This window comes from Symphalangus syndactylus, chromosome 14, assembly GCF_028878055.3.
Source record: "Symphalangus syndactylus isolate Jambi chromosome 14, NHGRI_mSymSyn1-v2.1_pri, whole genome shotgun sequence".
Taxonomy (NCBI): Eukaryota; Metazoa; Chordata; class Mammalia; order Primates; family Hylobatidae; genus Symphalangus; species Symphalangus syndactylus.
In genome coordinates, this window is record NC_072436.2 from 42,906,956 (window position 1) to 42,934,856 (window position 27,901).

A 27,901-nucleotide genomic window follows, 5' to 3' on the forward strand; every position below is an offset into this window, starting at 1 on the left:
ATGACACTGAAAGATAATTTTTGTGTAAATATGAGGAAATGGCATCTGTTTTTAAAAATAGTGGAGAAAATAGGCGACTAAAAGATTAGGATGCTGAAACAAACAAAATAGGTTTTATGAGATAAACCTGAAGCAGAAAACCACTGGGGAAAAAAGAAAACTTTTTTTTCTTTTGAGACAAGGATAGTACAACCTTATGTACTATCCTAATACAAAAAGATTTACATCTTTTGTGGTCTTCAAGATTTATTTTAAGATTTGCTTGAGCATCAACTATTCCCAGTCTTCTTGTTCAAGCTTTGTTTTTTTATCTAAGTCTAAAATGAACCTAAGCTACAAACACATCATGAATAGTAAAACATTTTGGCCCAAGGTTATACTTGCACTTTGGGACTACTTTTAAAAAAAAAAAAATCCCATGAATTAAGAAGTAAAAAAGAATTAAATCTAAGTAATGTTATTGCAGCTTCATGGCACCCTAGGGTAACTGCAATAGGCCTTACTGGGAATTTACTGAAATCAAGAGAATCACGGTGTAGTCTGCAAGGAAAGGAAGACAGTAAATTGACAAATTCAGCACTAGTAATTTGGTCAGTCAAATTATAAGGTTATAATTTGACAATAATTTATTACAATCCTCTACTAGGCATGTTACCAAATAGAACATATGGATCTCTTAATCCCTATCTACAAATAATTTCAAGATGCATTGCATTTGCTACTCAAGTATATGGAAGCCTGGTAAAATCTAAACTCTCTACCGTGGGAATCATGGATGAGGGGATGAGGCCAGGAGGAGAAGAGCTGAACCTAAATCAAAATAAAAATGTTACTGTTATACAAATGAGTTGAGATAGAAGATGTCCAGATTTGCCTCAAAGGAAACACTAGAGTATACCAAGAATCACAGAAAATACAACTTAAAATTGATGTCCTCATTTATAGTTTAGTAACTGGTTATACAAGTTTCTGAGTCAGGAGAAAGATAAGGAAACAGAAAGCCCTTGATTCTCATAAAAAAATCCAAATTAGTAGCAGTAGGCAGTCCATAAGAGTTTACTAAAATAAACCCCGTTACCAAAGTAATTTAAAATCTCTTCTGCTTGCTTCATTCTCATTCCCTAAATTCACTTTAGTACATCAATAAGAATTTGCAAAATACACTTTTATCTTTTTATTTTCACCTGTGGTATTACAGAATACCAGTATGCAAGAATTTATTCTGATATTATTACTTGGTTGCTAAAAACTGCTCTTACTTTTATATGAAGCATTTAAAGTTCATTTATCTGAAATGACCTTAGAAACAACTAGATCTTCTGAGATCAGAACTCTAATTCTAGTCTGTCACTAAATATGTGGTCTTAGATTAGCATTAGTATTCATGAATCTTAATTTTCTACATCTGTATAATGGCAATTTTTTTTTAATAATCAAAGCTTAAGTAGCATGGGATTCAGAAAGGTCTAAATCAAGCTTGTCCAACCTGTAGCCCATGGGCTGCATGCTGCCCAGGATGGCTTTGAATGTGGCCCAACACAAATTTGTAAGCTTTCTGAAAACACTATGAGGTTTTGTTTTGTTTTTAGCACATCACCTATCATTAGTGTTAGTGTATTTTATGTGTGGCACAAGGCAATTCTTCTTCATCCAGTGTGGCCCAGGGAAGCCAAAAGATTAAACACCCCTGGTCTAAATGATCACAGTAAGGTATTTTTCAATAAAAAATGTTAGAAATAAGAAATTCTTACTTGATTTTGGAAAGTTTCTGTAAAATAATACTGAATTTTTCTAGTATTTGGAGATCAAGCTTAGGGGCTCGAAGCAGCACAGAGCAAGTACGAAAAAATGAAGAGTTGCTACAGGCTTCCAGGAAAGGCTGCAAGGATTCTGCAAAACAAGTCAACAGTGCTTTACCATTAGGGAGTAGCTAAAAAGGAAATTAAAAACAAATTAAAAGCAGAACTATGTGAGGCATTTATAAATATTCATTTAGATTTTCATTCTTTTCATACTTAAATTTTTGAGTGAAAATATCATTTGAAAAATTAAAACAGACAGTGGCTCTTATTCAACAAGGCAAACAAAAGATAAGATTATTTACCCTAATATTAAGTTCCTATTAGGCAAAACCTAGAAGAAATCAAACGTTTGAAAGAAAGGAGGAAAGCTATTTCTTCAGTAAGTTCATAAGTTCAGTTTAAATACTATAATTAGCAACAAGAAATTCTGCTTAAGTAGTAAATTAAAAAAAAAAAAATCAAAGAGCCTCCAAATTTGTGAATTTCACTTGACTATTAATGACAGTTTACACAGTCACTAGATAAGGAAGAATCTTTGGAGGATAAAAGCAAAAAGGGAAAAGATTCATTCATTTATTTATTTTTTGTCAGTAACTAAATTTATTTATTTTTAACTTTTTATTATTAAATTTAAATGTTTCAAACACTAATGAACAACAAAGACTGAATAAAACAACAAAACTTTACTATATGATGTTTATAAGCGACAAGCCTTAAATATAAGACAAAGGGCTGAAAGTAAAAGATTTGAAATATATATAATATAAATACAAGAAAGAAAGCTGATATAGCTATATTAATGTACAAAGTAGACTTTAAGGCAAGAAGTATTATGAGTGGTAAAGAGAGACATTTCATTATGATAAAATAGTCAATTCAGCAGAAAGAATAAACAAAAAATTTCATGCATTTAATAATTTAGATGAGACTCTGGACTTTTACGTTGAAGCTGTTACAAGTTAAGACTTGTGGGGCTATTTAGATGAAATGAATTATTTTGTTTATGAGAAGGACATGAGATAAGGAGGGCCTGCAGGCAGAATGCTGTAGTTTGAATGCTTGTCCCCTCTAAAACTCATGTTGAAATTTAACTGCCATTGCAATAGTATTAAGAGTGGGGACCTTTAAGAAGAGGTGATAAGGCCATGAGGCTCCACCGTCATGTGTGAGTGCAGCCCCCTCTTGCTCTCTCTTGCCCTCTTGTCTTCTGCCAGGTGATGATGCAACAAGAAGCCCTCGCAAGATGCCGGCACCTTGATACTGGATTTCCCAGCCTCTAGAATATAAGCCATTAAACTTCTGTTCATTTTAACTTACCCAGTCTCAGGTATTCTGCTATAGTAGGATAAAACAGACTAAGTGGTATATGCTAGGAATGGAGCACTGGAGACAACAGTTATGTGCCTTTTGCATATCACTATGTAGTAAAAGTAGGGTAACCAAACTCATTACTTTCACAGTAATAGTCCAACAAAAGCATGGTCTAAACATAGTTTACCGAGGTATGTGTATGTGTGTGTGTGTGCGCGAGAGAGAGAGCACAACAGAGAGAGCGCGAGCCCACGTGAGAGTGTCACACAGAATCTTCTTAAAGACTAAAAACTTAGGTTACAGATATAGCACACATAATCTACAAGTAGAGCTAAAAATAAATCAACTGAAATTTCAAGCAGCCTCATTAAACAACTGTACACAGTTTTAGTTCAGGTCCTGAGACATGATTCCTGTGAACTGTAAACAAGGAAGTTAACTGCTGTCTAGCTAACAGAATTCAAACTAGTGTGTAAAGAACAACCTAAATCGGCTGGGCATGGTGGCTCACACCTGTAATTCCAGCACTCTGGGAGGCTGAGGCAGGCGGATCACCTGAGGTCAGGAGTTTGAGACCAGCCTGCTCAAAATGGCAAAACCCCATCTCTACTAAAAATGCAAAAAATCAGCTGGGCATGGTGGCGGGCACCTATAATCCCAGCCACTCGGGAGGCTGAGGCAGGAGAATTGCTTGAACCCACGAGGTGGAGGCTGCAGTGAGCTGAGATCGCACCACTGCACTCCAGCCTGGATGACACGAGCAAAACTCTATCTCAAAAAAATAATAACAATGTAAATCATTACCAGAAAGGTAACTGAGGGGTTCTTAACATACCTACAATCTACAGTATCAATGTTTTCAATCAAAAAGCCCAGAAAGCACACAATAAAATTATAATCATTTTTCTGCATACGGCAAAAGCATGAAAGAGAATACATCTTACTTTATTTTACTATACGTTATATCTAAATCAAGTCTTCGGTACACATTTAAGGGTTATTACATGAAGCCCCAAATAGAATACCAAGCCAAATAAAAGTAAACTTCCTTATATGACCTCTGCAATGGAAAAAAAAAGCCAACACCCCCCAAACATTTTAACGTATCAGCATATTTTAAAAGTGAAGCCTGTACAGGTCTTTTAGAAGTAAAAGATGTTCAGCTGGGCATGGTGGCTCATGCCTGTAATCCTAGCACTTTGGGAGGCCGAGGTGGGTGGATCACGAGGGCAGGAGATCAAGACCATCCTGGCGAACACAGTGAAAAAACCCCGTCTCTACAAAAAACACAAGAAATTATCCAGGCGTGGTGGCGGACGCCTGTAGTCCCAGCTACTCGGGAGGCTGAGACTGGAGAATGGTGTGAACCCAGGAGGCAGAGCTTGCAGTGAGCTGAGATCTTGCCACTGCACTCCAGCCTGGGAGCCACAGTGAGACTCCATCTCAAAAAAAAAAAAAAAATGAAGTAAAAGAGGTTCACTGGTTTGAGTTCCAATTTCTCTTTTAAAGCTGTGAGGCACATGTAAAATACAGGAAAGAAAAAGTTCTGGGATTCTCTAGATGAGACAGGCTAACTATAAAATAGAAACATTGTAGTTTTAACATTTTTTCAATACTACGTTGTTCAAATTCATTACATCCTTTCAAGTTTAGAATTTCAACCTGAATACACTTGGTGTTACGGACTGAACGTTTGTGTCCCCCTGTAAATTCCTATGTTGAAATCCTAACCCCAAGGTGATAGTTATGGGCAGAAGGGACCTATGGCAGGTAATTACAGCATAAGAGTAGAACCCTCATGAATAAGTTTAGTGCTCGCTCCAATCTGAATGTCCTCCTCAAACTTCCTATGTTAAAACTCCCAAGGTGATGGTTTTTGGAGGAGGGGCCTTTGGGGGGTAATTAGGTCATGAAGGCTCTGCCCTCATGAATATGATTAGTATCATTATAAGAGAGGTTTGAGGAAGCTGTTTGCCCCTTCTGTGATGCCACAGCTAGAAGGTACCATCTATGAGAAACAGGCCCTTACCAGACTTTGAATCTGCTGGTGCCTTGGTTTTAGACTTCCCAGCCTCTAGAAATGTGAGCAATAAATTTGTTTATAAATTATCCAGTTCGAGAATTTTGTTATAGGAGCCTGAACATACTAAGACAGAAGTTGGCACCAGTAGCAGGAGGCAGACGTAACAAATACCTAAAAATGTGGAAGTAATTTTGGAACTGGGTAATGGGTAGAGACTGGAAGAGTATGGATGTGCATGCTAGAAAAAACCTACGTTGCTGTGGAAGGAGCATTAAGAGTGGTGAAGGCTCAAAAGAAAAGCAGAACTGTTGAGAAAGCTTCAATCTTCTTCGAGATTACCTTAGTGGTCACAGTCAAAATGTTGGATGGTAAAGGCCATTCTAACGAGGGCTCAGAAAAAAATGAGAAACATGTTACTGGAAACAGAAGAAAAGGTAATCTTGTAATAAAGTGGCAAAGAACCTGGTAGGATTGTGCCTGTGTCCTAGTGTTCTGTGGAAGATGAAACAGGATATTTAGTGGAAAAAATATCCAAGCAAAGTCTTGAGGGTGTTTGTGGCTTCTCTTGACTTATGGTAAAACGTGAGAAGATAGAAACAAATAAAAGATGAAATCTATAATCACAAGGGAAGCACAGAATTTAAAGATTTGGAAAATTCTCAGCCTAGCCATGTTGTAAAGAATGATACAGCTTGTTGAGGAGAAACCAAAGGTGCGGTGCAAGCATCTGTTAAGGGGATTCGTGTGGGTGGAAGGAAGCCAGATGCTATTTACCGAGACAATGGGAGAATGACCAATAAGGTATTTCAGAGATGTTCAGAGTTGCCCTATCCATCACAGGCCCTGAACTCTGGGGCCTGTGGCAGAACATATTTTAAGGCTCTGCTCCCTAAATTCTGGTGCAGTGCTCCTTGGTTATGCCAGCTGTTGCTCAAGTAGGCTCAGGTGCAGCTCAGATCACCCTTCTAGAAGGCACAGATGATAAACCTTGGCATAGTGTTCGCACAGTGCCATCTCCACAGCTGTGCGAGTGCATGAGCTGTGATGGTGTGGCTGCCTCCACCTGTATTTCAAAGGATGCTAGAAAAGCATCGAGTGCCCAGGCTGAGAGCTGCCATGAGGCACGGCCACTGTAGAAACCCCCCAATAGAGTGATATGAAGTATAGGTGTGAGGGCAAAGCCACCACAGGGAGCCTCCACTAGGGCAATGCTCAGACATGCCATGGGATTGGGGCTGTCTCTGAAACCCTGGAAGGGTAGGGCCTACCAGTGTGCAACTCCAGCCTAGGAGAGATACGAGACTCCAATCTGTGAGAGCTGCAGCATGGTCTGTGCCCTGCAAAAATACAGGGGCAGGGTCACCCAGAACCTTGAGGCTGGATATGGTCTGGATATTTGTGCCCTCCAAATCTCACATTGAAATGTTAATTCCCAGTGTTGGAGGTGGGGCCTGGTGGGAGGTGTTTGGATCACTAGGGTGGATCCCTCAATGAATAGCTCAGCATCATGTCCTTGGTGATAAATGAGTTCACATGCAATCTGCTTGTTAAAGAGGATGTGGCACCTCCCTCCTCTCTCCTGCTCCTGCTCTTCCATGGAACTTGCTGGCTCCTTGCTGACTTCTACCATGATTGTGAGCTTCCTGAGACCCTCACCAGAAGCAGATGGCAGCACCATGCTTCCTGTACAGACTGCAGTACCATGAGACAAAATAAAACCACTTTTCTTTATAAATTACCCAGTCTCAGGTATCCCTTAATAGCAACGCAAATCCTACCCCAATGTGTCCAGAGGCAGGACATGGAATCAAAGATTATTCTTGAGCCTTAAGATTTAATGCTGTTTGCCTTGTTGGTTTTAAGACTTGCTTGGGATTTATCTATCATTTCTTTCTTCCTATTTTTCCCTTTTGGAATGGAAATGTCCGTGCTATGCCTGTCTCACCACTGTGTTTTGAATGCACATAACCTGTTTCATTTCACAGGCTCACAGCTTGAGAAAAACTGGCCTCATCCACATCTGATTTAAATGATATTAGTTTAAACTCTGGGCTTTAGACTTCTTAGTTGGTGGTGGAACGAGTTAAGAATTTTGGGGTACTGGGATGGAATGAATGTATTCTGTGTATGAGAAGGACATAAATTTTGGGCACCAATGGCAGAATGCTATGGTGGGGGAGGAGGAGGAGGGGGGAAGAAGAGGAAATGATCAGACTCTTCTCTGCATTCTCCGAGGCAACAATGAATGCCTGAAGACAACAGAGCAATGTTTATTTACTAAGTTCTGAACAAAAGTAAAAGAGATTAAAAACCACTCAGCCATGATCTGGTTAAGTGTAAAAGCCTCAGGCATTCTCAAACATGAAGTACCTCTTTAAACTGGTGGAGGGAAGTAGGGCAAAGTATGTGTGAGAGGGGAATTAAAAGATCATTCAAAATTAAGAACACAGACATAGAGAAGCAACAGTAAAAGGACTAGTCTTGATCACTGAATATAATTAACCGTAAAACTAGAGAAAATAAAGCTAGTTATGTAGCAAATGTGGAAATTGTAGTCACAAAACAAAACGTAAAAATATAAACTATGACTATAAAAATAGCAATATCACTTTTAAAAATCAGAAAGTGGAGGTGGGGAAGATGAAAAGTGCAATACATTAGCAGTATGTATTTCATCTTTCAGGCTGGAAGTCAATCAATTCTGTGTAGAACACAGTATTTAAAAAGGGTATACAATTAAAAAATGGTTAAAATGGTAAATTTTGTTATGAATATTTTACCAACATAAACAATGTACAAAAAATGGGACAATGTTTTTTATCTTGTTTTTTTAACAGAAGGAACTTTCATTTTTTTTGGAGCTGAAGTCTTGCTTTGTTGCCCAGGCTGGAGTGCAGTGGCACGATCTTGGCTCACTGAAGCCTCCTCCCTCTGGGTTCAAGGGATTCTCCTGCCTCGCCTCCTGAGTAACTGGGATTACAGGCACATACCATCACGCCCAGTTAATTTTTCTATTTTTTTTTTTTTTTTTTTTTTTAGTAGAGTTGGGGTTTCATCATGTTGGCCAGGCTGGGCTTGAACTCCTGACCTCAAGAGATCTGCCCACGTCAGCCTCCCAAAGTGCTGGCATTACAGGCATGAGACACCATGCCTGACCAGGAACTTATATTTTTAAAAATTTATGACTCTAATCCATTTTATTTTTCCTGTTGAATACTATTTCATTAAATAACATGTATAATGCATGCCATTTCTGCAAAAGTATTTCCTACTATCTATCCATTCATCCATCTTTTCATGTGAACACAACCATAGGAACGTGTCTAAAATAATGTTCACCTAACGTTAATGATGGCTATTTCTAAATAATGAGGTTCATTTTAATTTTTTGAGTTCTGAAAGTTTATTTATATTCGTTCTTTAAATTGGTGTTAAATATGCATAACACTTATCATTTTAACCATTTTTAAGTTTTCAGTTCTGTGGTATTAAGTAAATTCACATTACCGTGCAACCATCCATCTCCAGAGCTTTTTCCATCTTCTTCTGAAACTGCACACATTAAACAATAACTTTACTTTTCCCATTTCCCTCTTCCCCAACACCTGACAATCACCAATCTACTTATTTCTCTACTCCAGCCACCTCATATAAGAGGAATCATACAAGATATATCCTTTTGTGCCTGGCTTATTTCATTTAGCATAATGTCTTCCAGGTTCATCCATTCTGTAGCATGTATCAGAATTTCATTTCTTAGACTGAATAATATTCTACTGTATATACATATCACATTTACTTTTGTTGCTTTGCAGATACTCTGTCTTTTACTTTTGACAGTTTCATGATAATATGTCTTGATGTCGGACTCTGGGTTTATCAAACGTGGACTCCTTGAGTTTCTTTGATTTGTAGAGCCGTGTCTTTCCTCAAATTTGATAAGTTTTCAGCTATTATTTTTCTAAATTATCTCTCCACCCTTTCTCTTTTTTCTCCTTCTGGACTCCAGTAATGCATCAATTGGTCTGCCTGATGGTACTGCATAAGTCCTTCAGACTCTGTTCACTTTTCTTTTTTCTTTGATTTTGCTCCTCGGACTTGATCATTTCAAATAACTTGCCTTCAAGTTCACTGATTCTTTCTTTTGCCTGTTCAAGTCTGCTGTTGAACCCTTCTAGTAAATTTTTCAATTCAGCTACTGTATTTTCCAGTTCCAGAATTTGATTCTTTTAAATAATTTGTTTCTTTGTTGACACAAATTTTGTTCATATATCATTTTCCTGATTTCATTATTTCTCATTAGCTCATTGAGCATATTTAAGATAGCTGAGAAATTTTGTTCATGTATCATTTCCCTGATTTCATTATTTCTCATTAGCTCATTGAGCATATTTAAGACAGTTGTTTTAAAGTCTTTTCTGAGCAAATCCAATTAATTTGTGTGTCTTTACAGGATAGTTTCTGAAGATTTGTTTCTTTGGATGGGCCAGGTTTCATCCCTTCTTTGCGTGTTCTATGATTTCTTTGCTGAAAGTCTGACATTGGAAAAAACCACCCCTCCCAGACTTTGAAGACTGACGTGAAAGACCTTCACTACTTATCAAGCACCTCAGCCTTGGGAACGGTGTAGTAGGGAGTGTGCTTAAGGTCAACTCAGGTCTTTTCTGGGCATGCATCCTGTCTGGGCCTGTGTGTGCTTTCTGCCTTTTTTTTTTTTTTCTTGTTTCCTCTGGCTGCCTGTAAATGTCTTAATTTCCCAGAATCTCACCCAAGCTTCTTCTGAAGGCCTTAGATGTTGTATGGTATTCCTCTGTGTATAACCTCTTCCTCCCACACATCCACAGGTCTGTAGTCTCCCTGTAGTTTTCATGTGCTATGGTGCCCACCACTGCCTTCCTTGGCCTTCAGCCTGAGATTCAAACCATGCTGTGTTCCCTGTATGTGCTCTGAACGAGGCGAGTCTGAAACCAGTCTCTTGGGCAACCTACTGATAGGCAAGAGTGCCTCAAACTAGTCCTGCTCGAATCCTTCTCTCCTGAGGAAGGGAATGGAGAATGGGCCATTTACTTCTCTTTGTGCTGCACTGTGCCAGAGATAGAGTAGGGTAAGGGTGAGTAAAATTATCACAGAATGTCCTATCATTTTGCATGTGGCTTTTTCTTGATTGGGCATTTGCTGGGTTGCTACAGATCTTTGACTGGTTTCCATAGTTCCTACGAAGTTATTTTAGTCAGTCTGTAGCTATTTATTTGATGTTTCTGTGGGGAAACAAGCACCTGCAACATCCTAGTCAGCCATTTTGCTAATGTTTGAATTTTGCTCTGCTTGAGAATGTACAATATTATGAAAAACAATTTTTCTTTAAGGAAACAAAACAAAATTTTTATAAAGTAAAATAAAACCCACTCCAAGTATGAAGTATAATCTGTGTTAATTCAGCTGGGAATGTAGAGAAAATCCAACTTATAGCTTAATCAAATAGAAAAAAATTTCATTTTTTTCTTTCACAAAAGGTAGGCACTTCATGGAACCAATTCAGGTGCAAGACAACGTCATCAGAAACCCAGATTCTTTGTTTCTGCCCCCAAATCCTTGGCTTTTTTTTTCTTCAAGTTTTCTCATGAAAATGTCCTTAGTATTTATTTTTATGTGTCATGGTAAAAGGCTCTACATAACAAAGCAAAAGAGGAGGACAGTATGGGAACGAGTGCCAATTATATCTGTTCTTCTTCAGAAGAAAAGCAAAACGTTTCCCAGAAACTCTCAGCAGACTTCTAGTTTCCATCTTACTGGCCTCACATGTGTCAAGCATGTAGCTACCCTGCCAGCAACGAAAGGCTGGAGGAGAAAGTTTTTAGGTGTTATAGTCTCTAGAAGAGAGGCAGGTGAGGTAGAAAGAGGTGAGAATGATGGGGGAGCCAACCCACAGTCTCTGCTGCAAGGGTCTAAGTTATTTCTTGAAACAAATTTTTCAGTGCTTTTGCTGAGTCACAGTATTTTACATAAATTTATAGTTAATAAGCTTGGTGGAAAGTAATTAAATCTTCAATTTGAGAAAGATTACCTGAAGACACAACCAATCTCAGCTACAAGTTACTTTCAGTAATAAGGAAAAAGGGACACCACGGACTCCCTGCACCAATACTATACTAATATGATATCTGACAAAAATCTATTGTGGGTAACTTCAGAAAATAAACGTAATTTTTATTAATTTAAAAGTCAATACTGAAATCTCTCAAGAGAATTATTTATCTGCCAACATTTCCTACAGCAGTTATACATTTTTTAAAAGTACATGCTGTCAACAAGTCAGCACACTCTTTGGTAATGATTATGTCCACATATGTTAGTCATCAGCCTGTCGATAACTGACTAGAACATTTTTCCAGTTTAAATGCTCAGAATCCAAGTTCCTGAGATAAGAGCTATTTTAATCTTCTAAGGCAAGGGTAATCAGAATAATATTATAAAGAAAACTCACCTCAGCTCTCAGATAGTAACATGCTATTTATTACATGGGACAAAAATGTATGATGTCTAGTTAGTAAGGCTTTCATTCCAGTTCTGATGACTCAAAAGCTGGAACATAACACAGCAACATTCAATACCAACCAAAAACCATCAGTTGCCCATCCCTCAAACTGGATAAGGGTAAAGAAATACTCAAAAAGAAAAAAAAAAAAAGCAATAGTATGAATAGACTTAGGTAGTCTTTGAAAAACACCCAAATGAATTTTCCTCTTCAGTTTTTTTTTTCAAGTCCACCCTCATTCCTTTTTGGAAGGAGGAATGGTGTGAAATGCACTCAAGATGAGCTATTTCTTGAAAGATGAGTAGGAACTTGCCAAAGGCTTGGGGAGGGGAGTGCTAGTCCAGGGACAAAGGTGCTCTTGGAGCAGGGTAATCCATATTCATAACTAACAACTCCCCAAGTAAACTTCCTACTCTGCCATTTTCCCAGTTTTGAACCATGTTGTTCCTTCTTCTCATTCCTGAGAGAATTTCAAGACTTTTATTTTTTTCTTTCTTGCTCGCTTTTTCAATTCCTAAGACACATTAGTGCTGCCAGTAATTCCTATTCTGGAATCTCTCAGTTCTGGAGTTCTAGCTTCCAGCGGGGAGCTTCTCTCTTGAGTCCACCTCTTCTTCTTCTAAAAGATTTAGTTATTCCTCTCATCACTGCCCTGGCCCTACCCCTGTGACATTAAATAAGTCAATTTCTCAGAGCCCCAGGTTTCCTATCTATTTATATAAATTATACATATATATAAAAACATAGCTGAGCTAGTGAACAGTTCTCAACCCAGTGACTCAGTAGAATCTTTTCATAATAAATATTTTATAATTCCCCTTTAATTATCCTAAAAATAACCATAAACAATATAACAATATAATCTATTTACATGTATCTTTTTAATCAATATAATGCACTATTTATAATACAGGGGAGGAAAAGGGAATTTATAATAAGGTAATATTTTAATCATTTCTTTCCTTTTTTTTTTTCCAGTCTTATTCTGTCACCCAGGCTAGAGTGCAGTGGTGTGATCTTGGCTCACTGCAACCTCCGCCTCCCGGGTTCAAGCAATTCTCCCGCCTCCGTCTCCCGAGTAACTGGGATTATAGGCGCCCGTCACCGCGTCCAGCTAATGTTTGTATTTTTAGTACAGATGGGGTTTCACCATCTTGGCCAGGCTGGTCTCAAACTCCTGACCTCGTGATCCACCTGCCTCGGCCTCCCAAAGTGCTGGGATTACAGGTGTGAGCCACAGCACCTGGCCTATTTTAATCATTTCAATGTGTCAATACTTGAGGATAACTGCACTGTAAGACATAATGAACTGGTCAAATGCTTGTACCTGTACATGGAATACCCTAAATGCAGCAGATACACATGCAAACTGGTACCAAGAGAATTCTCAAATTGATAAGGAGAGAAAAATGAAAGACTAGTGTGGTAGGCTGAATGATGGTTCCCCCAAAAGATGTCCACATCCCCATCATGGGAACCTGTGAATGTTAGCTTATAAGACAAAGGGTTTGCAGATGTGATTAAATTAGAGATACTGAGATGGAGGTGATGATCCTGGATCACTTCACTGGATCTAACTACAATCACAAGTATCCTTATAAAAGGGCGGCAGAAGGGATGACATCATCAAGATGGCAGAAGAGGACTCCTGGAACTTCCTTCTTCCAACAAGTAAACTGATTCCACAACAATCCCCATGGCCGAATTCCCTTTCTGTGAAATCCAGAAACTTTAAGAGGCTCCTGCACCCCAGTAAGTGTGAAACCAGTCACATCAAAGCCAGTAAGTCAATTCAGATACCCTACTACCATAATCCTCTGGCACAGCTCCAAAGACAGGAATGAAATCCCCCAGCTCCTAGCTTCTCCCCAGGAAGAGAAAGAGGTACCCTATGTGTCTAATGTTCAAAGTTTTCTAGGAACTACCCAGAAAACTGGTTTATGTCTACCCTGTCTTGGAGCACTGACAGAACCCAACAAACTCTGGCCACTCATGGCAATTTGGGGTGTTGATCACCATAGCCACCCCACCCTCTACCTCTGGCTCATCACGGAGTAAGCAGGCAAAAACCCCAGCTCTTTAGCTTCTACCTGGGAATGGATAGGGGGGTACCGTGTGTCCAACCACTCACCTTAAATGGGGACTGCCTGAGGAAGTGGCTTCAGTCTCCATGGTCTCAGAAGCTGAAGGGACCTGAAATATTCTAGATGCCTAGGGACTATTAAGAACAAAGAAAGTGGATACGACTGGCATGAAGGTTTGAAAGATCCCAGAATTTCTGTCAGGGCTGATTGGTGAGGGTCTTCTCCAGAATGAGTCCAGACCATGAAGACTAAGAGAGGTAATTATTTTGTCTATGGCACAAAAACATCAACAGAGAATGTCAAGGAAAAAGAAGAAACGAGGAAATATTTTCCCCAAAAGACAAAGAGATGAATCTCTAGAAACTGATCCTAATGAAATAGAGATATATCAATTAACTGACAGAGAATTCGAAATCACTACTACCAAATAAGCTCCCACATGTACACACTTAAGTTTTGTATACGGTTATTCACAGAAGCACTGTTTATATTAGCCAAAGACTAGAAACAGCCAAAATATCCATCAATCATGGTCTGCTTAAATGAATGAATTTTAATTGAAGAAATTATGCATTTATATAAGAAGATCTTCAAGATATAATGCTGACTATAATATATATTATCTATATAAAATATATATGAAACTTAGTAGCATTCCTGTGATAAAAAGGAAAAAGTAAAAATGTGTATTTGTGTGTGTGTGTGTGTGTGTGTGTGTGTGTGTGTGTGTGTGTGTGTCTGCAGTTGTTCCCTCCAGGGAGGGAAACAGTAACTGAAGGCAGACTTTTCACTTTTGTACTTTTGAAATTACGAGATGTGAATGTGTTACTATTTATTTATTTTCTTAAAACAGGGCCTCACTCTTGCCCAGGCTGGTGTGCAGTGGCATGTTAATAGCTCAGTACAACACTGAACTCCAGGGCTCAAGCGATTCTCCCACCAAAGCCTCCCAAGTAGCTGGGACTACAAGTGCACACCATTATGCCAAGCTAATTTTTTTTTTTTTTTTTGAGATGGAGTCTCGCTCTGTCGCCCAGGCTGGAGTGCAGAGGCACGCTCTCAGCTCACTGCAACCTTCGCCTCCTGGGTGCAAGTGATTCTCCTGCCTCAGCCTCCCAAGTAGCTGGGACTACAGGCGTGTGCCATCATGCCTGGCTAACTTTTTGTATTTTTAGTAGAGATAGGGTTTCACCATGTTAGCCAGGCTGGTCTTGATCTCCTGACCTCGTGATCTGCCCGCCTTGGCCTCCCAAAGTGCTGGGATTACAGGTGTGAGCCACTGTGCCTGGCTAATTTTTTAATTTTTTTGTAGAGATGGGCCTTACTATGTTGCCCAGGCTGGTCTCAAACTCCTGGGATCAAGCAGTCCTCCCTCCTAAGCCTCCCAAAGTGCTGGGATTACAGGCATAGGCCATCACACCTGGCCTTGAATGTGTTACCTTTTAAACAATAAATACAATTTTGTTAAAAATAATTCCTTAAGTTAAATAGCCAGAGGACTTTAATCTTTTTTTAATAAATAAATAAAAATAGCATGTTCATCATCTGGATATTTAATTATTTGTTTTCTTAGCTTTTTCTACCACACTAATTGGTGGGTTAGATTTTATCCCCCATCATATGCAATGTTTTGTTTTTTTCCACAAAATATGAGAATGGGTTTCCTCAAAATACGCTATATAACACAAACTTACAAGTTGACCAAGCAGGGCTCACTCGTGTTACATACTAGTGTAACGCATCACCTATTATTGCCTAGTGTTACACACGAGAAAGACCAGACTTTCATCTTAGAAACAGAGATTCTGTTAACAGTGTCAAACAAGGGGATGCAAACCATCATTAAAGTGATTATGTAACTTTTAATAGAGCTGTAAATCTGGCAGCATTCAGAGACCAGTAGCAAATATATGGCTACAAGTGCTCATTAATTGACTCTTAAGTAGACTTCAGAAGTTACAGAAGGAACTGTTAGTTCATTAGGTCCCTGTGCCACATATCCCTGAAGTGGCTGACCAAGAACAACTTCAAAGCTCTTTTGTGCTGGGAAAGAATGCCAATGAATCAATTTTCTTATCCAATTTCATAAAACTCAATTGCCTTAATAAATAATAACGATAAACGTAATGAAATATTAAGCAATAATTAAAAACAAAGGTTACGTAGAAATATATTTAAAAGCTCCTAACATTAAAGTCAACAAACCAGAATAGAAAGAAAAAGATCTACGAGTTTTACTACATAAAAATCCCCAAGTCTTGATGATGCCCAACAAAGCTCTTCCCAATGAGCACCCCAGCTTGTTTCCTCATTCTTCTACATCTCTGCCCTCACTAACTCGGCTTCAGCTACACTGACTTCTCTGATGTTTTTTGAAAACACCACATATCTAAAGTACAGCACAGCCTTTGCTATAGTTGTATATTCTTCAGTTATTAAAAATAAACCTTCCCATTGTATTTCCTAAAGGGAATTTTTCCATGTGACAGCTTGTAACTGAGAAAACAGATTATATGTATGTAGGATTAGGTTGGTGCTTTGTTAGAAATATTGTGTCTATAATTTCATTGAAATTATCCTTCCTTTAATTTCCTAAATAATAAAAAACATAATAGAATGATTGAATAAATTTAAAACAGCAAAAAGGGAAGAAATTACGTTGTTCAAATCAAGAAAAACTTGTCCATGAAAAATAGTACCTGCATCAGATAGAAAGATATCAAATTAACAACCTAATAATGCAACTAAACAATATGGATACGTTCAGAAGTAAGTTCTAGATGTGCAGAACAAGTTTAATGCCTGGAGTATAGTCCCAAGTTTTTGATGATTCTTTGTTATCTTTATTATTTTTTACCCAAATTGACACACAGGATTTAAACAGAACAAGTCAAGTATGTCCTTGTAATATTTCCTAGGATTTTCTTGCATTTTAAACAGATAAATGTAGCCTACTTGCAAATATGCAACTGTATATGCACTAGTATCTAACCACGTAAAAAAAAACAAAAGGTAGCCAACATCAAGAAAACCGTTTGTAGAAAAAAGGATACAAAATAGTTATGTATCTTTTGATAGCAAAGATATATTTTTTTCTGGGATATTTGTTGGTTTTTTAATTAAATGAAAATTATATATCTTTACCATGTAAAATATATTTCAATATCATGTAGTATGTAAACATTGTGGAATGGCTAAAACAAGCTAAATAACATCTCCATTACCTCACATATTTGCTTTGTTGTGGTGATAACATTTAAAATGTACTCTGTTAGCAATTTTCAAGTATGTAATATACTTGTTATTAACTGTAATCACCACATTATACAGGTTGAGCATCCCTAATCTGAAAATCCAAAATCCTCCATCATATGCAATGGAAACCAGTCACAGGCACTTGGAGTTAGGCCCACTGACACCACCTCCCAGCCTGTGAAGACCCCTGAGGAAGCTCTGCATTCCCTAGAGCACTGTAAACACAATGCTTTGAAACATGGCACCTCACAAGGCTGGTCACCAGTGCCCATATAGCAAGGTAAGATAACCCATTTGCAATAAATTCCATTGAGATTTCTTTTGCAGCAACTTTTTCCTGTTTTTTTTTTTTTTTTTTTTTAAGTGGCATGGGTCATTCCCACAACCACAGAATACATATTCTTCTCATCTGCATGTGAAACATACTCTATGACTGACCACATGCTCAGGAAAGTCTCAACAAATAAAAAAAAAAAAAACTGAAATCATACCAAGAATCCTCTTGGGCTATAGTGGAATAAAAATAGAAATCAATACAAAGAAGAACTCTGAAAAACATACAAACACATGAAAACTAAAGAATTGACTCCTGAATGACTTTTGGGTAAACATTAAGGCAGAAATAAAAAAGATTCTTTGAAACAATGAAAATCAAGATATAACATACCAAAACCTCTAGGATGCAGTAAAAACAGTGTTAAGATGAAAGTTTAAGCTGGGCGCGGTGGCTCATGCCTGTAATCCCAGCACTTTGGGAGGCCGAGGTGGGCAGATCACTGGAGGTCAGGAGTTCGAGACCAGCCTGGCCAATATGGTGAAACCCCATCTCTACTAAAAATACAAAAATTAGCTGGGCATGGCGGTGTGCACCTGTAGTCCCAGCTACTCAGGAGGCTGAGGCAGAAGAATCGCTTGAACCCAGGAGGCGGAGGTTGCAGTGAGCCAAGATCGTGCCTCTGCACTCTAGCCTGGGTGACAGAGCGAGACTCCATCTCAAAAAAAAAAAAAAAAAGGAAGAAAGTTTATAGTGCTAAATGTCTACATAGAAAAGAAAAATCTCAAATTAACAACCTAATGTCACACTTACAGGAACTAGAAAAACAAGAACAAATTAAATCCAAAGCTAGCTGAAGAAATAACAAAAACAGAGCAGAACTAAATGAAGGTGAGACTAAAAGAACTATATAAGGATTGACAAAATGAAAAAGTGTTTTTTTGAAAGGATAAACAAGATCAATAACCACTAGCTAGATCAACAAAGAAAAAAAGAGAGATGATCCCAATAAACACAATCAGAAATGATAAAGGTGACATTACAACTAATCCCACAGAAATAAATTTAAAAAAAAATCCTCAGAGACTACTATGAACATCTCTATGCACATAAACTGGAAAATCTAGAGGAAATGGATAATTACCCAGAAATATACCATCTCCCAAGATTGAGTCAGGAAGAAATTGAAACCCTGAACAGACCAGTATTGAGCTCCAAAATTGAGGCAAAATTGAATCCTTACCTTACCAACCAAAAAAAAAAAAAAAAAAAAGTCCTGGACCAGATGGTTTCACAGCCAAATTCTACCGGATGAACAAAGAAGAGTTGATACCAATTCTACTGAAACTATTCCAAAGTATCGAGGAGGAGGGACTCCTCCCTAACTCACTCCAAAACCCAGTATCATCCTGATGCCAAAATCTGGCAAAGACACAACAAAAGTAGAAAACTATAGGCCAATATCCCTGATCAACACAGAAGCAAAAATCCTCAACAAAATACTGGCAAACGGAACCTAGTAGCACATCGAGAAGGTAATCCACCACGATCAAGTGGACTTTATTCCTCAGATGCAAGGATGATTCAATATACGCAAATCAGTAAATGTAAAGAGAGAATTAAAAACAAAAACCCCTAGATGCAGAAAAAACATTAGATAAAATCCAACATCTCTTCAGGATAAAAAAAAAAACAAACCCTCAACAAACTAGGCATTGAAATAATAAGAGTCATGTATGACAAAACTACAGTCAATATCATATTTAATGGGTAAAAGTTGAAAGGGTTTCCCCCAAAATCTGGAACAAAACAGGTATGTCCACTTTCACAACTCCTTCAACAAAGTACTAAAGCCCTAGCAAGAGCAATTGGCCAAGAGAAAGAAATAAAAGGCATCCAAAGAGGAAGACAAGTTATCTCTGTTCACTGACAATAGGATTCTATACCTAGAAAACCCTAAAGATCTTGCCAAAAGACTCCCAGACCTGAAACATGACTTCAGTGAAGTTTGAAGATACAAATTCAACGTATAAAAATCAGTAGCTTACATCAAAACAACATATTTAACAAAAAAAAAATCAGAAGCATTTCTACACACCAATAACATTCAAGCTGAAAACCAAATCAAGGGCACAGTCCTATTTACAACAGCCACACACACACAAGATACTTAGGAATACATCTAACCAGGAAGGTGAAATATCTCTACAAGGAGAACTACAAAACACTGCTAAAGGAAATCATAGATGACATAAACAGATGGAAAAACATTCCATGCTCAAGGATTGGAAGAATTAAGATCATTTAAATCGTTATATTGCCTAAATTAAACTACGGATTCAACACAATTCCTATCAAATTACCAACATTATTCTTCGCAGAATTAGAAAAAAAAATTTGAAGATTCATATGGAACCAAGAAAAAGCCCAAACAGCCAAAACAAACTTAAGCAAAAAGAACAAAGCTGGAAGCATCATGTTATCTGACTTCAAACTATACTACAAGGCTATAGTAACCAAACACCATAGTACTGGTATATAAAGAGACACACAGACAAATTGAACAGAATAAAGAAGCCAGAAATAAAGCCACATACCTACAACCAACTGATTTTCAACAAAGAAAATCACAGTATACAAAAATTAACTCAAGATGGAACAAAGACTTAAATGAAAGATGTCAAATTATAAAAATCCTAGGAGAAAATCTAGGAAATACTCTTCTGGACATTGGCCTAGGCAAAAAATTTATGACAAGTCCTCAAAAGCAAATGCAATAAAAATAAAAATTGACAACTGGGACCTACTTAAACTAAAGAGTTTCAGCATAGCAAAAGAAACTATCAACAGAGTAAACAGACAACCTATAGAATGGGAGAAAATATTTGCAAATTCTGCAGCCAACAAAGGACTAATATCCAGAATCTACAAGGAGCTCAAACAAATCAACGAGAAAAAGCAAACCCGTTAAAAAGTGGGCAAAGGATATGAACAGATACTTCTCAAAAGAAGACATACAAGTGGCCAACAAATATATTAAAAAGTGCTCCACATCACTAATAGTCAGAGAAATGCAAACTAAAACCACAATGAGATGCCATCTCACACTAGTCAGAATGGCTATTAAAAAGTCGAATTGAACTGCCATTCAGCAATCCTATTACTGGATATATACCCAAAGGAAATGATATTGTTCTACCAAAAAGACACTTGCACTCACATGCTTATTGCAGCAGCTGTATTCAAAATAGCAAAGATGTGGAATCAACCTAGGTGCCCATCAATGGTGGATCAGATAAAGAAAATGTGGTACATATACACCATGGAATACTATGCAACCATAAAAAAATAATGAAATAATGTTCTTTGCAGCAACATGGATGCAGCTGGATGCCATTATCCTAAGTGACGAGTTCAGTTAAAGCCCAAATCTCAGCCATCACGTAATAAATCCATGTAACACACCTGCACATGTACCCCTAAATCTAAAATTTAAAAAAAAGAAAAAATAGCAGGAGAAAATTAAATATATGGTAAAATGGGTTTCCAATCTCAAACCTAAAATGAAAAACCAAAATTTTCACATTGCTAAAAACAGTACGGCTTTAGTAGTGATCACCATTAGATACTGCTTATTTACTTGATTTGAACAACAAGGGCACAGCGGTTTTTTTTTTTTTCTTTTTTTTGAGATGGAGACTTACTCTGTCACCCAGGCTGGAGTACAGTGGCACGATTTTGGCTCACTGCAACCTCCACCTCCTGGGTTCAAGCGATTCTCCTGCCTCAGCGTCCTGAGTAGCTGGCATTATAGGAGCACACCACCATGCCCGGCTAATTTTTATATTTTTAGTAGAGATGGGGTTTCACCGTGTTGGCCAGGCTGGCCTTGAACTCCTCATCTCCAGTGACCTGCCCACCTCGGCCTCCCAAAGTGCTGGGATTACAGGCATGAGCCACTGCACCTGGCTGAATTTGAGAGTAACTTGAACAATGGTAAACAAATGTGAATGACTGTTGACTATCTCATCTAATAGACTTTTTTCAAATTTGCATTTGCAGTACCACAATGTCATTTCACCCAAGCAAGTCAACTATTTCATAAAATTGTATTTTGTTTTCCTTTGACAACAAGAAAGATGTCATCTCTGTCATATTCAGAAAGATTTCTTTCTAATGAATAGACATTTGCATCTGGTATGATTTTTGTTTTTCTCATTAAAAGAAAAATCCCTGTGAAACAAGTTGGGAATCTAGACACTTAAGTAATACTGGATCCCTCAGTTCACTAACTTTTCACTTTTCATTCTACTCCTTACATTAGTAACTGAAATACACAACTCCAAGATTACTAATCTAGGTAGTTAGTCATCAACTATAAGTCCAATATTTTAACAGTTACAAATAGCTAAAAAGTTGATAAAATATATCAGACAATATAGGACATTTTGGGACAGGAGAAGAAAATAAACCTGGAAAACCTAGTTACAGTGCTTTGGTAGAATAAGCCTTATGTCTAGAGTCAGAGATCTGGCTTTAAGTCTCAGTTCTACTGTGTTTAGCTGGGGAATCCCTGGAGAAGTTACCTAATTTTTTAGTGATGTTATTAATGACTCAATTAAATAGCATCAAAAATATTTTTAAGCATTTAAAAATGCAATAGTCTGGGTGTGGTGGCTCACGCCTGTAATCCCAGCACTTTGGGAGGCCGAGGCTGGTGGATCATGAGGTCAGGAGACAGAGACCATCCTGGCCAACATGGTGAAACCCCGTCTCTACTAAAAATACAAAAATTAGCTGGGCGTGGTGGCGTGTGCCTGTAATTCCAGCTACTCGGGAGGCTGAGGCAGGAGAACTGCTTGAACCAGGAAGTCAGAGGTTGCAGTGAGCTGAGATCGTGCCATTGCACTCCAGCTTGGCAGCAAAGCGAGACTCCAACACACACACACACACAAAATGCAATAGTATCTGATATGTGGAGTTATACATGCAGACAAGATAAAGAAAGAAAAATCATCCTGCTTTCTTTACACGTATAGAACTTAAAAACTTACTAGATTCCACCGTCATCTGGAGCAAACTATCAATAATATTAGACAGGAGTCCTTTACTGGATATTCTTAGATGACTTAATATTACTGGAACAGCTTGATATTCCAAAAACAAGGTTTTTCCTTCTTCTGTCTTCAAGTCCAAACAAAGAGAATCAAATGCCTGAGCCAGGTAATCAGCTGGAAAATAGTTATGTAGAATCAACTGTAGTTTTGCTAGTCTAGGTGACAATCAGAAACAGAAGGTAAAAAAGCAATGTCGTTACTTTAACAAACTCAAAAGACAAACAGAAATTAAATAAGAGATCACAGTCTAAATTTAGATTCTAACTAATCTGTCAGAACTCAAATGGGGAAGGAGAGAGGAGACATTATGACAGGGTAAATTTCATTTAGAATTTTCATGTTTTAACACCAAAATAACAAATAAGCTGCATTTTTTAATACTAAGGAAGAAAAACAATGTATCACAAATGTTTATTTTTCCATATTTGATAACTACTACATGCTTCCAAAAACTTAGTATTTCTATCTCTATAATAGCTTTCTAAGATTATGTCTTTTTGTTGCTGTTTCCTAAATGTTTACCTACTTCAAAATGTAATTTATACAAACATACTAAATGGATTTTAAATAAGGATTTGTCTCCTAGTAAAGCTGAAACAAAAGACCAAAGATAATTTCAGAAGACTGAATATGCTCTGGTGTGTCACTTTTCATGATACATCTGCCATTAAGAATGGCAGCAAGATTTTACCCAGGTCAGCGCTGTGACGACTCCTGAATCAGAATCCCTGAAACTTTCTTAAAGATGTCCCACAGATGGCCGGGCACGGTGGCTCACGCTTGTAATCCCAGCACTTTGGGAGGCCGAGGGGGGCGGATCACGAGGTCAGGAGACGGAGACCACGGTGAAACCCCGTCTCTACTAAAAATACAAAAAATAAATTAGCCGGGCGTGGTGGCGGGCGCCTGTAGTACCAGCTACTTGGAGAGGCTGAGGCAGGAGAATGGTGTGAACCCGGGAGGCGGAGCTTGCAGTGAGCCGAGATTGCGCCACTGCACTCCAGCCTGGGTGACAGAGCGAGACTCTGTCTCAAAAAAAAAAAAAAAAAGATGTCCCACAGATGACTGAGAAACCTGCAAAGCCAGGATTGGGAAGCACTAATTTAACGAGAATCAATGCAAATGAAGTAGTAAGATACTTGCATCATTACACTTCAGTACACTACACAACCCAAGTCCCTACTCTTACAACAGTCTTACCTTGTGCTTTTAATGTACAATAATCAAGTTTTCTAAAACTCTCCTTTCAAAATGCTATTCAGAGGAAAAAAAACCGTTCATGCTATCCAAGTAATAATTTTTATACTGAGATTTCTGTTTAAAGGAAAAGACTCAAGAGCACCATGAAATACTGAAAGTACAACAGAATCACCGTATTAAAATTTACTCTTTTGTAGCTTCATGTTGCATTTCTTCTTTGCTGTTTCAGCTTACATAATAAATAATTTAAAACCCTGGTTATTAAGAATGAGAAGTTTAGAATAACTTGTGTGAAGTGAAAATACATATGAAACTATTTTGAGAAAGTAAGATCTGTGTCTCTGGATCAATTATAGTACACTCCATTTTTACCATTGGTAGAATTTAGTTCACGGAACACCAACATTACTGTACTTAATTTTGTGGTTTAAAAAAATTGTAAATAAACGTGTATTAAGTTAAACAAAGTTGCTAGATTCTGTTCAGACTTGCCTTATTTAGAAACATCCTTTTCTTCTTTTTTTTTTTAGCAACACCACAGGTAGAAGAGTATACACAGATGAAGCCTAAACGCAACTCTTCATAGGAATAAAAGTTTTATCACAGTGCCACCTACTGTATTTGACACACATTATTCTTAGTATATAATTTGACAAGATTAAACAGGTTGAATACAGTTTTTAAAAATAGGCTGACTACTATATGGTATTCTTTTAAGTTTGCAAACTTTAAAAAATTGTCCTTGAGGATTAGAAAAACTGTATTTGGTTGCTTTTTCACAAGTGACCTTATCTTTTAGGGATAAATCAAAATTATGTCCTCATTTTAATTTTGTCTTCATTTTAATTTATTGAATATTTCAGACTTTCTAAAAACAAGAGCAATTTAACTTCTAAAAGAGTATTTTTAAAATTTTAGTTATCAATTATATCAAAGTTGATTTCTTTTTATAAATGCTATATTATTGAGTCTTTTAACAATGTCCTGGCAATCAAATGTAACCTTTTTATTTCCTAACAAAAGTCAAACTTCAAACTATTGATCTTAATCAGTATGAAATAGGGTTTTCCATTATTTTGTTTATATGGTAAATTTAAAAATGATTAGAAAGTCTTTTACAGAAACTCCCATCAAAAGGTGAACTCTACTGCCCACCCTTTGAATCTGGGCTAACCTTGTAACTTAACCAATAAAATGTAGCAGAAATGATGCTGTGTGAATTAGGAGCCTGAGGCTCAGCTAGATACTCTTCACCTATAAACAGGCCCCTGGAGAGAGGCCAAGAAAGAACAGCAGAACCAAACCCAGCCCAGCCCAGCCAAATATCCAGCTGAGCTGAGCCCAAATTACCAACCCAAAGAATTGTGAGCTAGTAAGTAAAATGGTGGTTGAGCTAAGCCACTAAGTGTCTGGCAGTTTATTAGGCAGGAATAAACAACTAATGTAGTATAACAGACCTCAATTCTGATATCAAGTAAAACCAACTCTTAAAAGTTTTATAATAAGTAATAATGTCTATTGATAACAATAGTAGCTAGTTTAAGACTTTATGCCAGACTTGCTAAACCTTTACATCAATTCTCTTACTAAAAAATAATTGTAGTGGAAATAGTAAAACAAACAAAAAAGACCTTCCAAATACCACACAGCTAGTAGTGAAGCTAAGATTCAAACCTTAGTTGTCTGACTATAGAGTTGAAGTAACTACTACATTATACTGGCTTCCTACCAAATCAAACCTTCCTATTAACTGAGAACAGCAACAATTCCCTACATTTCTCTAGACCTAAAGTATAAGCTCACAATTTAAAAATACATAAATCTGCTTTGAGAGCCAAGTGCCAAGCAGGACAGGACAAATGACCTAGTCCTAATGTACACATTATATATATATATATATATATACACATACACACACACAATATATATACACACAATATATATATATATACACAATATATATACAATATATATAATGCATATATATATTATATATTGCATACAGAAGACAGTTGGCTGGGGATGGCTGGTGCCTGTAACTCCACTGCTTTGAGGGGCCAAGGTGGGAAGACAGCTTCAGCCCAGGAGTTTGAGACCAGCTTGGGCAACATGGCAAGAGCTCATCTCTACAAAAAATAAAAAATTAGATGGGCATCGTAGTGCATGCCTGTAGTCCCAGCTACTTGGAAGCCTGAGGCAAAAGGACTGCTTGAGCCCAGGAGTTCAAGGTTGTGGTGAGCTATGCTTGCACCACTGCATTCCAGCCTGAGTGACAGCATGAGACCCCATCTCTCAAAAAAAAAGAAGAAAGCTATCAGTAAACCAAATAATTCTATCAGATAAAATTCCTACAACTTCTTTTAACAATTTCTAGATTAAACTGGTACACATATTTTGAAGGTTTTATTAATTAAAACACACATAGATTTCTGTATCTCCATACTTATTGTTAATGACATATAATATTGTACTATGCTCATGATATGGTTAAGGGCCCAATATTTCTAGAAAAATCTGGGTCAGTTATATTAGACTGACCCTCAGTTTGCTCTTCTGTAAAAATGACACCACCACCTACCTCATAGTTATTGCAGGGAATAAATTTGAAACAATCAAGTACGATGACTAAAACAATGCCAGCAAAGTCCAAGAACTCGGTTGATGTTCATTTTCTTCACTAGTCTGACTGTGGGTCTATCAGCTATTTATCTTTTCTCATTATTACAAACAGCATATTAACATCTTGGAACATTTTTACTTCTGCAATTATTTTTTACAACAGATCTCACGAAAGGTTATGATGTATTTTGGTGATGTTTGTGAGCAGAATGCACTTCAAAAATATTAACTTTGATACAAACAAAATTGTGCCTATATTTTATTTTAGTTCAGAGGTACATGTGCAGGTTTGTTACATAGGTACACTTGTGTCATGGGGGTTTGTTGTACAGATTATTTCATCACCCAGGTATTAAGCCTAGTACCCATTAGTTATTTTTTCCTGACCCTGTCCCTCCTCCCACCCTCTGATAGGCTCCAGTGTGTGTTGTTCCCCTCTTATGTATCCATGTGTTCTCATCATTTAGCTCCCACTTATAAATGAGAACACGTGCTATTTGATTTTCTGTTCCTGCATTAGTCTGTTAAGGATAATGGCCTCCAGCTCCATCCATGTCCCTGCAAAGGACATAATCTCATTCTTTTTGATGGCTGCATAGTATTCCATAGTGTATATGTACCACATTTTCTTTATCAGGTTATCTTAGATGGGCATTTGGGTTGATTCCATGACTTTGCTATTGTGAACAGTGCTGCAATGAACACAACATATGCATGTGTCCTTATAATAGAACAATTTCTATTCCTTCGGGTATATACCCAGTAATGGGATTGTTGGGTTAAATGGCATTTGTCTTTAGGTCTTTGAGGAAATGCCACACTGTCTTCCACAATGGCTGAACTAATTTACACTCATTGTAATTGTTCAACGAACAATTGTACATTGAACAGTGTACAAATGTTCCTTTCTTTCCATAAAGAAGAGTTGTTATCTTACAGTTAAGTTTTATTTCAGAGATTGAGTATAACATACTGATTAAGTGTGCAGCTAAACTTTTTTATGCCTCAATTTCCTCATTTGTAAAATTACAATAATAATATTGACATCTCATGAACTGTTGTAAGGATTAAATGAGTTAATATATATAAAGTGCTCAGCCTATAACATACTAAGTGCTATGTAGGTGTTTATTTCTTTGGTTATCTCAGGAAGTGCATACTCTTAGGAGTCATAAAAAATAGGCTTAAGAAGTTAGGCTTCAGCAATTGATAGAGGCTAAATTAGGCTCTGTCAAATGCAGATTGTATAGTTTTGGCACAATTATCTACCTTTGTAAACCTCATCACTAATATGAGGATAATAGTATTCAGAGATAAGGTATAAAGAGCTTAGTATCTGTGGTGTTATGATATATATACATAGGTTTTCGTCTCATTAGTCTTTGTTATGTTGTTGGGTGTGTTAGGCCTCAGGGGAAGGTCTCTGACCTTCTCCTGCCCTCCTTTTACTTGGCCCAAGCCAGGACTCTAATCTTTCCTGGACTTTCTGATTGTGGGTCTTAACACCCTCCCCAGAGAGAGTCCTGCCCCATATCCTGGTGGACAGAATTGTGATGTCAGGAAGCCTCCATAAAAATCCAAGAGAATGGCTGGGCACGGCGGCTCATGCCTGTAATCCCAGCACTTTGGGAGGCCGAGGCTGGTGGATCATGAGGTCAGGAGATAGAGACCATCCTGGCCA

General features: G+C 37.6%; 1 protein-coding gene across 1 annotated transcript in view; it reads right to left on the reverse strand.

Annotated features, from left to right (window-relative positions):
• The window catches only part of CCDC138 (coiled-coil domain containing 138), a 76,250-nt gene that overhangs the window by 7,437 nt on the left and 40,912 nt on the right, over window positions 1-27,901 (reverse strand). Inside the window, 2 exon segments of the mRNA XM_063617043.1 lie at window positions 1,752-1,890; window positions 22,339-22,515. Coding sequence (XP_063473113.1) covers window positions 1,752-1,890; window positions 22,339-22,515 — 316 coding nt within the window.